This window comes from Pollicipes pollicipes, unplaced genomic scaffold, assembly GCF_011947565.3.
Source record: "Pollicipes pollicipes isolate AB1234 unplaced genomic scaffold, Ppol_2.1 Scaffold_4740;HRSCAF=5597_pilon_pilon_pilon, whole genome shotgun sequence".
In the NCBI taxonomy this organism is placed as follows: domain Eukaryota; kingdom Metazoa; phylum Arthropoda; class Thecostraca; order Pollicipedomorpha; family Pollicipedidae; genus Pollicipes; species Pollicipes pollicipes.
The window spans coordinates 29,408,540-29,420,935 of NW_023596545.1; the positions used below are offsets into that span (position 1 = coordinate 29,408,540).

Consider the following 12,396-nt stretch of genomic DNA (forward strand, 5'->3'; position numbering starts at 1 on the left):
GGTCCAAGGTCATGCTAACCTAACGCTCTAAATGATGTTCGAAAACGAAGTTGGATGGATTGGGTCAAGTCAGGTGATGACAAGTAAGTTCCGGTCATATGACATGACGTCTAAATATTTATGTCAAGCATGACAATTAATGCCGCATGATAACGTGGTGCCAAGAACAACAGGCAAAATGACTTCGATCTATCATGCCCTGACGTCCATGGCTTTCAGTCAGCTGCACCTTTGAAGCCCTTCTAACACCAACTTATGTTGCAACGCAAGAGAAGTGCCGCAAACCACATCTGTATCCAAAGAACATGAGCAAGAAATATAGACGTTGACTGAGATAAAATTGATGTTCCCGATTACGCCATGAATTTTGGAAGTCAGAATGCTTGCAATACATGAAGCTCACCAAAGCAATAGGTAAGGCAAACTTCATTATTTTTAACACATATCTCATAATGTAGGTATTGACTTCATGTGAGCGAAGACAAACAAAGCGAACAAATAACACACATTTTAACCAGATGGCGGTGTTAACCTCCCGCAACTGTAAAACCACAGGTCCTGCGTTTGCTCTGTCACGCGCTGTTCCACTTTCTATGCTTGCCTCTTAAAAAGGCAAAATAGAGACCAATGTCACTTATCGAAATTTTGCGCAGGGAGCCCAAGATATGGATGGACCAGTTTAGGGCCTCAAGCCACTAATACGCCCATTCATGATCCAAGATTTCTTTGGGGTCAAGGGGTTTCCAGTGGCCCTTACAAAATGGAAGGTGCCAGCCCCGAGGAACAAATGGAAGTTGAAAACGTGGGGCGGACCATTAGCTTTCAGTCTATGCTTGCCCTCAACGAGCTAAGACAGCAAAATCTGCTTTGCGACGCCATAATTCGGTTAGAAGATGGCAGCGCTTTCTCAATACATCGTGCCATCATGTCGGCATGTAGTCCGTATTTCAGGTAAGTCAACCCTAGCTGAAACCTATGCCAAATGAGATAAAACAACGCTTAACACATTTCTGTAATCCTCCATCTAATCCCATCCATTGCTACTAGTGTAACAGTTATTGCATATGCATGGAAAGCATCGTCATCACCAAAACCGGCATGGCACCATTGTCAGTAGGCATCAGTAGCCCAGCGCTGCTGTTCGTACTGTCTGGTATCAGCAGCGCATTATTCGATGATACTCCATGTAAATCTATTTTCACTTTATGTTGCATGCATGCATCACCTAAAAAAATACAGTGCACTGTGCCTAAGCATTTCCTCCCTGTTAAGTAATCCGATGTACTTAACAAGTGAAGCCTTTCGCGACCACCTGCAAAGCAAAGAGAAATTGCATTATTTATTTATTGCATTTATATATTGCATTATAAGCAAATTGGGCGAGCGTTCTTCACTGAGGTGATGTTCAGATGCAAGGCACTATGCACCTGCATAGGCATGAAAGCTTGACTGGACATCGGGTCAGGATAAAGTGATGGAATTGCTAAACATTCACATGACCATTTGTTCTTTGTCCTTTTGCTCTACCAACTCACTCGAAATGACATCCACTGCAGACCCCGGCGGAGCAACAACATGTATGAAACGCTTTCGTCTTGGAGTGATATTTTAAACTTAATTGACAAGCCGCAGTGTAGTGAGCGGTGCGTCCTGTAACTTCACAAATCATGTTTCAGGGCTCTTTTCACCACCTCCCTCCATCAAAACGAACGAACCGATGTCCTCATTCGAGATGTTTCGTCTGAGGCCATGCGGCTCGTTATCGAATACGCCTACACACGAAACACTTTGGTCGACTCCGAGAATGTGGAAATGTTGCTGCGAACTGCCGACTACTTCAACATCGAAGGCATGCTGAAGGACACCTGTAACTTCCTAATGATGGAAGTAGGACCCAGGAACTGCTTCGGAATACGGAAGTTTGCAAGGTATGGATTGAGTCCTCACATCCTTCATGGGGCAAAGCAGACTGGATGCCCCGCACTGGACACCATTTTTGAGACGCTGCAAGACACGGATGGAATAATTGTTCAGACCATCGTCCTCGTCTGCTGTGCCAGAATGTATACAACGCTCCGACAAGTTAACTCTCGGAGTGCGCCAAGTGTAATATAGTGCTGATAGGGACCGGATTATGTTTGGCCTTCAGCCATGTGCGTGTCACGCCCCCAATTTTCTCTTTGAAATTGCCGGTATTCGAACCAAGGTTTTCTGATTGTGAGATCAGTGATCTATCAACAGAGCCAACGGAGATAGCCGGGAAGGGCATCCCGCTTGGAACTATCTGCGAAGGGCACTGGACTAATGATCATAAGACTGTGGTTCAAATCCCATCAATTCCATGAACATAATTCTGGCTGTGCCACGTACATGGCTAAAAGTTAAACATAATCCAGTATATATCAGGACTCCATAACAACTGACGACGCCCGGAGAGTCAATTGGGCGAAACGTGTGCATACTAACATATTGGATGGGCGATGGTTTGAAGCATTTGTCTCATCTATGATGCTAATAACTTTCAACAATCCCTCTGTAAACCTATACAGAAAGACGGTGAGCGACGCCAGGGACGTCACTTTACATACTTTCGGGGTGGGGGGGGGGGGGAAGAGGCCGAGCCCCCAATGCTTCATACCCCCATGCTCCTCTGAGCTTCATCAATGCATATGAGCAAAAATGGAATAATGGGCCAAATAAATACAGAGTAATGACCTTTAACTATGGGCATGCCAGGTAGTATGTACATAAGCACATCACTCTTAGTATTATGCTCATTTTGTACCAAATAGTGGCCTACAGATACCAAATGATGTCACGCTTACTACTTCATTTCTTAAAGCACCCTGCAAACGTTTGGCAAGTTTTTCAAATGATAATGCCTAGAATGGTGTAAAGAACAATTGACTGCAATATACGGGAGCATTTAAAAGTACAGGGTGACCCAAATACAACTAAATACGTATTTTCCCCTTCAGTGGCAAATGCACTGGTTGCGTGTTGCATGACTGTGGTGGTTGTATAGCACGATCAGCGGCGGCAGTAATCATCAATGATCCCTTACTTCGACACACTCAGCGTCTTATTTCCTAGGACTCACACCATTTCAAACTTTTCACAAAAGGGCAGTTCACATTACAGGAAATGTTCCACATTTAAAGACGTTGAAGCAAGTATCAGACACGCTGAAATAAGCTCGCTTATAATTATTGTTATACTTTTAGGTTAAAAGACTGCTCTAGACCGCACTCCTTCTCCGTTGAGTCAATATGTTCCTCAATGTGACATTGATTGCGTGGTCGTACCCTGCACAACATTGATTGACGGTCAATTGACGGCCGTTATATCCCGAAATCGTGTTCATAAAAGCCAGATACAAACGACTCGACAAATATGATTTTACTGCTCTTAATCACCACATGACTAATGGAATGGCAGGATTTGAATGACGTTATTACGGCGTCATGGGTGCATGAGTGACCTTGAAATATTCTCCCCAGGTAGTCTGCACATCTGCACGGGCGTGCAACTCAGAGACAGTATAGTACACAACATTTAATGATATCCACGAGCACACAAGACGCTAATGGCAGTTCGGTGGCCCTTTCTATGTCGAGCCAGCTTCATGACTTGCGATGACACTGTTTGGCACTATGTCGGTCCTTTCTCGTGTTATGCACTGAATGGTGTTTAGACCGTGATTTTGTGTAAATTTGTGTGTGTTTGAGTGTTTTATGTTTTGTGCCGTTTTATGGTCTGGGAAGTTGTGTTGATCCTACTTAACGTTTCCAAGCATTGAGGTTGATATGACCAGAAGGGTCACCTGCTGAGCCCAGCATAGTAATCCGAACACCGTTGAATTCAGTAGGCACTACAGCACCCTCTGATGTTTAACAGACGTACCTGGCTGTGACTATAATTTAATTTGAGGCCAGATGGTGCTGGTGGGGTGGGGTGGGGGAGGGCATTCCACCATTCCGCCATCAAAGACGAGGTTATTTAGCACCGCGAATATTCATGAATGATAAGTGAATGAAAACTCTGAGTTCACTTCAACCTGTTTCAGCTTCTACAACTGCGCAGAACTGGAAAACGAAATTCATAATTACATCATGCGATACTTTGTTGACATTGCTCACGCCAATGATAACGAAGAGTTGTTAAATCTACCTCCGGATGAAATGTGTGCTATTCTTGGTGCTGACAATCTAAACGTCAAAAATGAAGAAGTGGTATGGGAAACAATGCTCAACTGGATAGAAAGAGAGCCCAAAAACAGGAAGCAACACATTCACGAGCTGATGAAACAAATACGGCTCGGGCTTCTAGAAACTTCATACTTCGTTGAAAAGGTATGGTCTGCCTTTAGTAACAGATCCGCACACAGGAACAGGTATTTGACAGCGTGTTCACGGGTCTGTAACCATGAATAGGGCGTGTTCTATCTGCTCCTCGAAGACTCGTAATCTTATCTGCGATGAAGGTGAGACAAATTAAATATCCCAATTTTGGGGGGAAAATGGACGGAGAAAAGAGGACATGAGGGGGAGGGAAGAAAGGGAATGAAAAACGGGAATGATAAGCAAGGAGAAATGGAGGGAGAAAAAGATCGATGGGAGAGAAAGAGAGAGAGAGAGAGAGAGAGAGAGAGAGAGAAGAGAGAGAGAGAGAGAGAGAGAGATAGAGAGAGAGAGAGAGAGAGAGAGAGAGAGAGAGAGAGAGAGAGAGAGAGAGAGAGAGAGAGAGAGAGAGAGAGAGAGAGAGAGAGAGAGAGAGAGAGAGAGAGAGAGAGAGAGAGAGAGAGAGAGAGAGAGAGAGAGAGAGGAGAGAGAGAGAGAGAGAGAGAGAGAGAGAGAGAGAGAGAGAGAGAGAGAGAGAGAGAGAGAGAGAGAGAGAGAGAAGAGAGAGAGAGAGAGAGAAGAGAGAGAAGAGAGAGAGAGAGAGAGAGAGAGAGTAGAGAGAGAGAGAGAGAGAGAGAGAGAGGGAAAGGGGAGAAAAAGAGAGAGTGAAGAGAGAGAGAGAGAGAGAAGGGAGAGGGGAAGAGAGAGAGGAACGGGATAAAAAAGCAAGGAGATAGAGCGAAGGAGGCTAGGAGAAAAAAGGGTGTGAAAAGGAAGAGGCGTAAGGGAGGCTAGGTGAGAAAGATCATGGAAAGACAGAGAGGGAATGTGGAGAGAGCGAAATGGTAGAGAGAAAGCAGAGACGTCAGATGTCATAGTGTTGTGTATATTGAATGGAAAGTTAATCTCTTCATGGCATAAAATGGCAAAGCCAAATTCTAAGGGCCCCAGTAAGCCCAGGCTCATCGCATCCTTCAGGTATGTCCAATCATGCCAGACTGACGCCAGGCAACGTGCCTGTGAAGCCATACTCCACTCCTTTGAAAGGTGAAGAACCATCCGTACGTGATCGAGAATGAAGACTGCCGGCCCTCTGATAATCGAGACGCTCAAGTTCATCTACGACCTGGAGATGATCACGCAGCGGGACGGCGAGGTCACCACGCCAGAGCTGGCACGGCCGCGCGTGCCCCACGAGATCCTGTTCGCCATCGGCGGCTGGAGCGGCGGCAGCCCGACCAACTTCATCGAGACGTACGACACCAGGGCCGATCGCTGGGTCAAGGTGAGACTTGACCCCAGGCGCCCGCGCAGGTCGCAGCAGAAACACGACTGGGTCCGGATCGCTATCGCCTGGCTGGCCGGGAACAAAATTATGGTAAAGGCGTTTGGTAGTGTTCAATGGCTCGTTGTGCAGCGCGATAACACTAATGCAAACATCAATGATTGCCCTCGCTAAACGATTGGGGAGGATTAATATTGTCAGATATAACAAGACTCGCGCCAGATCTATTAAGATCCATTGATCGTCCTAGTTTTAGATGATAATGATGCGGTTCAGGCAACTTTTTAAGAAACGAGGTACTTGTAAGGTCAGTTTTGTTAACAAACAATTGTTGTCGGCCCGAGATTACATCAAAACATAGAGTACCACGCATTTTCACGTGTGCGCATCGCTTACAATGCATGACAAGATTTCAAACGCCTCAGTAAACCATGGTCGAAATATCAATAATTTACGTCACGTCACGTCATTACTTTGTGACAATCGTCCCAAGGAAGTGTTCATTTCGTTAGAAAATAGCCTGCTTCAGTTACAGAAGCATTCACGAGTCAGAAATGATTTCCCATATCTTCATAACAGCCTCAATGATCTGCTTTAGCCATGGTGAACGCCGATGATTACACAATGGTAGCCAAGTTCGTAGATGCCTCAATGTTCTGACGAAAAAAGTATTGAGACGCATCTTTCTGATAACATTTGTTTTGTCGTAGATCACTCTGTTGACTGCGAACCAAATTACAGGTGCGGGAGGTGGACCCTGCCGGTCCCCGAGCATACCACGGCACTGCCGTCATCGGGTTTGACATCTACGTCATCGGTGGCTTTGACGGCATGGACTACTTCAACTCGTGTCGCTGCTTCAACGCCGTCACAAAGCAGTGGCGAGAAGTGGGGCCGATGAACGCTCGCAGGTAACCGAATTGATTTTGGTTGTATAATGGTGCTTTGGCACCATGCGTCGAGCTAAAACAGGAAAAGTTATAGAACGCAATGCCGTTGGATGCAAATTTACAGTGAGAGCATTTTGTGTCATCCAAAGACACGACTTTTTAAGCTCAGGTAAGTGTCTGGTTTCATGTTCAGAATTTCTCAAACGTGGTTTTTGGCATGATGACACTTAAATGGCGACCATGAATATTTCAGGCTGCGGCTTCAACATGGCCAACACAATGTGCTTTATTATCTAAGCTTCCCACTTTCGGCGGATCTGATCTTGATGTGAAATGACTTGCGCCGCATAATGTCGTGGCTGGTGTTGTGGTCTCACGACGTCGTGATAACAGCTGTCCAACATTTCACAGATGCTACGTAAGCGTGGGCATCCTCGACAGCTTCATCTATGCCATGGGGGGATATGACGGCCACCACCGACAAAACACCGTGGAGCGCTACAACCCGCGCACCAACCAGTGGTCGATGGTGGTGCCAATGCATATGCAGCGCTCGGACGCTTGCGCCACGACTTTAAACGGTTTGTATCCCCTGATCAAGTGCCACCAGACCCCTGTCGGACCTCTCGTATCCGGTATTCACCGGATATATGGAGCCGAGTGGTCAACGATATTGCGTTTTTTGTTGCTAGCTGTGTGCGATTTTACGCAAGACTTAGTTTACATACACCTTTTTCTCACCTCAACATTCGCTCATCTCATTCCAATGTCGGTGCAAGATACAGCGTTGTCGACAACACGGCCCATAGAACATATTTTTACGTTACAGTCATGCAATTATAAAAAAAACGCTAGAATTTGTAGTCCTGCAAAGCAAGCTTCTTGCTTTTTACCAAGGATGTGTTTTCATTACGTATTAATTCGCTCTACCGCCCTGTTCCACCCAAAAATTGCAATGCATTATATGTGACAGCGTATTTGATCTTTGCCTCGGAATATAACTCCAACGCAGATCTTGTTGGCTACCTGAAAGCACCACAGAATAAGCTCGATTTCTGTCAAATCAACTATTTTTCCTCATTAGCTTGTAGCCAGGTAACGTTCTAGCGGGTTCTTTTCTCGTCGCGTTATACTATAAAGCGGCAGCGCTGTGACAGATCGACCCAGCTTTAGTCCGGTTCCTTGCCGAACTCTTCATTCCAGTCGGTCCAACAACGACCGCGCACCAGCTCTCGCACACGATGTCCCAGATTACCTCCGTCATCTTTTCCCTGTCTCCAGTGGTGGTACATACATGGTGACGCATATCTGCCTCAGACTCGTTCCTGGATGCATTTTGCCTGTTTGCAAAGGCGTACAATGCCAATATCGCCATATAAAATGCAACTAACACAGTCTTTGGTTAGGGAAGATCTACATCGCAGGCGGCTTCAACGGCCAGGAGTGTATGAACTCGAGTGAGATGTACGACCCAGACACTAACCAGTGGACCATGCTGGCTCCAATGCGGTGTCGGCGCTCGGGCGTGTCCTGCATCGGCTACCATAACCAGCTCTACGTGCTCGGTCAGTACGCGAGCACCAGCAGCGGCCCCACACAACAGTCTGCCCTTACGTTCAAAAATAAATGCTGGCACGTATGTGTCGTCAGCCTTTCTATTTCAAACAGCGCTTGTGTTAAAACTTGGAGATAAGGCGCCAATTTTCGCCTACTCAGCCTCAGTTCAACACCTGCTTGGTGTCGACAGCTGTGAATATGAGGCAGCAAGCGGTCTACCCTTTTGCAATTAACCTTTCCGAATTTGCATTATTTGATCGTTCACAGGCTACCCGGAGGGACTTCTCCCCATATTTCTGGGGCTTTGAACTGAGATAGTTATTTCTAAAAAAAATTCCTTCAGTGCACAGTTATGCCCTTCGTAAGGCTTCAAATTCTATCGTTTGTGAGCCAGGCGTTGTGCAGACTATCATGGAACCAGACACTCCGACTTGTGCAGACTATTTTGTTTCGCTTGTTTGAAATCGCTCAAAGATGAATGACGTCATTGAATTGCCACACGACTTTGCCTCTTCAATGGCCCCCATTGTGTTCAAGGTTAAGGAAAATATGATCGTTGGCTTATTTGTGTGTGGAGAAGGCAGGACGAAATGACGCATCACCGGACAGCTTGAAATGAAGACATGATGCATCACCGGCTTCCAACCAACTGAACGCGTTGAATTTAAGCTTTTAGCACGAACCGCGTTCTGTGATGCATAATGCAGTCATTTGGGCAGTTCTACTAGATGTGACGGAAAGGAGGCTGGGAATCGAACGATTGAAAGAAAATGTTCCGCATCACAAAATGTTAAAGTAAACATGAAACAGCGTGGAATATGCTCCCTTATAATTATTGGCATACTTTTAAGTGGAGAAAACTGCTCTAGACAACACCTTCTTTTTTTAGTAGCTGTACTTCTCAGCACGTCATTGTTTTATTGCGCCATGGAACATTTGCACGACGTTGACGTACTGCCAGGCTAGCCGTGTGGCATTGCCATCCATGCACTCACTTGCCGTGCCTCAAACTCACTGACAGATGACAGTGCGTTGCTGAAAGTGTCTGCTGAGCCAAATATTGTTACGTTCTTGCAATTTGGCCCTTACCCGTGGTGTTCTTGCGCATTTATCCGTGGCCTTAGGAAGCTTTCTTGTATTTACATGCTCTGTTATGACGCAATTTGCAGTTTTTTAGATAATAAGTCTTATTTTCGTAATGAGTGGCATTCATACCCAGCTTCTGATTTTATATAAACCAAAACCCTAACAATCCATTGCGGATTTGGCTTCTACAGCTTGCTAAACGTTGGCGAGGATCCCATTGGCGTCCAATATTCTGAGGAATCTGTATAGTGCTATATTTGTGCCCACGGACGCCAGATGTAAATGGCTCGAGGATCATGTTCCTGATAGCTTTGGACGCTGCGTGGTCAGTGGCGTGACAGGAGTTGAATGACGTTGCTATGACATCCTGTGTAGAAGGGCAAGGCTGCGAGTTGGACCGCATGATCTTATAAATGATCATTTTAGTTCAAAGCCCTGTACGAATGTGAAGCACTCCCTTTAAGAAAAGCACCCCAACCGAGACTGCAAGTGCAAGTAAAAAGCATGCCATCACGGGAAAATATACAAAAACACTACGATAAAGAGCCAAAACATGTGCACACAACAAACGTAAGTTTAGTTCGCACGCATAAATAACCAGTCATCTTCCTGTGCGTTGAAGTAACACAAGTCACTCGACTCGTCCGCTATAGTGGTATTGCTGATGCGGCCAATCTGGCAGCAACTCTGACGTCATAAAACGCTTATCAAATGCCTACCATGCTTGCATACTTAGAGCTAATACCTGATTGTTGCAACTAACTGCTCTGGTAAATACCACGTAGTATTCATATTGGGCGGTCATGACATCGTTGCTCAGGGGCACCGGATGCTTTCGTAAGCGAGAAAGAGGGATGTACGGCCGCTATCAATTTTCTATTTCTTTGCAGTTAACTCCCATAGAGTCAATGCAAAATTTTCAGAATCTTGGAAGGGCCCAGCCGGCCCTTGCCATTTTCGCCACGGGGATCTTGCACCCGTGTTACAGCCACCCCCTGACCGACAGACCCAGCACTTTCTCGCAGTCTAAGGCGTCGGTAAGGCTTTACAACATAAAGACGGACATCGAGCCATCTAAATAGGACCCTAAGGCAAAAAATCCTCCAAATAAGGGCCTCTAAATCAACGGAGGAGCCACTTGACCGAAGAGTCCTTGCGAAATTTGGCTACAGTTCTGAATCGAGGTAATACGCAACAGACATGGTAACAGCCAAGCGTCGGGGTGCAGGGGGGTCGTTCCTAGAAGAGGTTGAGAGTGCTGAGCACGGAGAACCCACCCCAAAATGCACAAAAAGACCCACTTTCCCCGTGAAGTCGGGGTCTGGAGCCCCTCAACATAATAAGAAATTACACCGCTGGTGCAGTGGGGGGGGGGGGGGGGGGGATAAACGGGCACGTTGGAAGTTTGAGTAACCTTTGTTCAGTCATAACTCAGACGCGCTCAAAGTGTTGGGTGTTTGCTGCGTAAAAATCTGCAAAACATCGCCGATCAGCTAGTACCTGTGCTTATAGGGCACATGCTTATAGGGCCTTAAAATTTTGGGCGTGAGAGACGCGTACCATGCGCAGAGCTGGGTATTGCACCGCGCAGCAGGTGCCGCACCTGCAGTGGCCAGGAATACTGCCAAGTTCCTCATGGTTTCGTGTAATGTCCACGTCCCGACTTTACAGCTATCGGCTGATGGTTACGACCAAAGCCCTGACCACTGGCTCACTTTTCCCTTGCACCGGAAATATCGTCTTCGTGCCTGTACGCAACCCAACTGTTTTCAGGAGGGTTCAACGGGATATCCAGGATGTGCAGTGGAGAGAAGTATAACCCCGAGACGGAAACATGGACGCCAATTCCGGACATGTACAACCCGAGGTCAAACTTCGCCATTGAGGTTATTGATGACATGATCTTTGCCATCGGTGGATTCAATGGTGTCACGACCATCTACCACGTCGAGTGCTACGACGATCGAAACAGTGAATGGTGAGAAAACTATCAAAAGCTCACGCAGAGTTTAAAAAAAAAACACTTCTTGATGGCAGACACACCGATGGCACGCAAGCACCACCCACCGTCGTGCGTAATGGAAGGTTCCCAAAGTGGAGTAAACCTGTTGTCAATCCAATACTTTCAGTCAGCGACCATGCTATGGAAAACATTAAATTTCCCAACAGTTTGGTGCTCAGCTTCCCTTCCGCAGGTTACCGCGCCCATGTCCAGTGCCCACATTGAAGCACAGTACATCGTTATCGCGCCCCGGTTTATGGGGAACATGCAAATGATCTACAATCTTTAACTAATCGCATCCAATCGTTCACTATGAGAAAATTTAGGCTGTTGAAAACATCTACGAATAGCGTCAGCCTGTTGTCGCTTAGTTTTTTATTTGCGGTCCCTCTAGCCCACTTCGTAGATCGTTGAGCACTCTTGCCAATATATGGTAGGCATATGTTTTCGCTTTTCGCATACCCCAAACCAGCGAAGTGTTCAACCATTGTCAGCCAGTCGGCAGCTAGCTAAAAGAGCCAGGCTGAAACAAAATTGGTGGTGTCATGACATCTGACGGCAAAAAAACACGAAATCCAAGGGCCAAAATCCTTTGACCAAATTGTCCTCCGGTCTGGAAATGCGTTGCCGTGGTGGCAAGGTGTCAGATTTCCGCAACAAACCGTTCTTTCAAGGATCGATCTCAAAACCACACATGGAAAACAGAGGTTTACGTTTTAAAACTGCTATACGCCCATGGCTTTTGTTACATCTGATGAAACTTGCTGGAAGCATAACGACATTGGGCTCTATTTCAGGTACGAGGCGACTGACATGAATATATACCGGTCGGCGCTATCCGCCTGCGTTATCATCGGGCCACCCAATGTCGGCGACTATATCCACAAACACCGGGATAAGCTGATGGAGGAGAAAAGGCAAAAGCTGCTGGCTCTTCAGAATAACCAAAGGACGTGACGAAGAAACCCTGTTAACGTGCAGCATAGGAGGACAAACTATGATTGCTGTTTGGATTTACAAGAAATTAATGGAACGGTTTTGGTACAAAAATCTTATTGGATTCTCGAGGAAGCGGTCGTAAATTTCCGATTATCATCCGCCAATTAGTGCACAATAAATCAGCAAGTATCATCAAGATCTTGCCTCGAAAACCTAGCCACTGCATTTTTGGCAGCTACCGGATCCGTGCACAGATAGACAGATTTTTTGTTTATATACACACAACGGCAAATCGGA

The 12,396-nt window shown here is 46.2% G+C and overlaps 1 protein-coding gene across 1 annotated transcript; it reads left to right on the forward strand.

Moving 5' to 3' along the window:
* The first annotated feature begins 707 nt into the window (after nucleotides 1–707).
* Nucleotides 708–12,396, forward strand: LOC119099049 (kelch-like protein 10). The gene is given in 10 exon segments (XM_037222100.1): nucleotides 708–951; nucleotides 1,677–1,928; nucleotides 4,067–4,352; nucleotides 5,388–5,429; nucleotides 5,431–5,625; nucleotides 6,367–6,536; nucleotides 6,927–7,096; nucleotides 7,922–8,080; nucleotides 10,932–11,136; nucleotides 11,958–12,396. Coding segments are annotated over 10 exon segments (1,830 nt in total). The 5' UTR covers nucleotides 708–760; the 3' UTR covers nucleotides 12,118–12,396.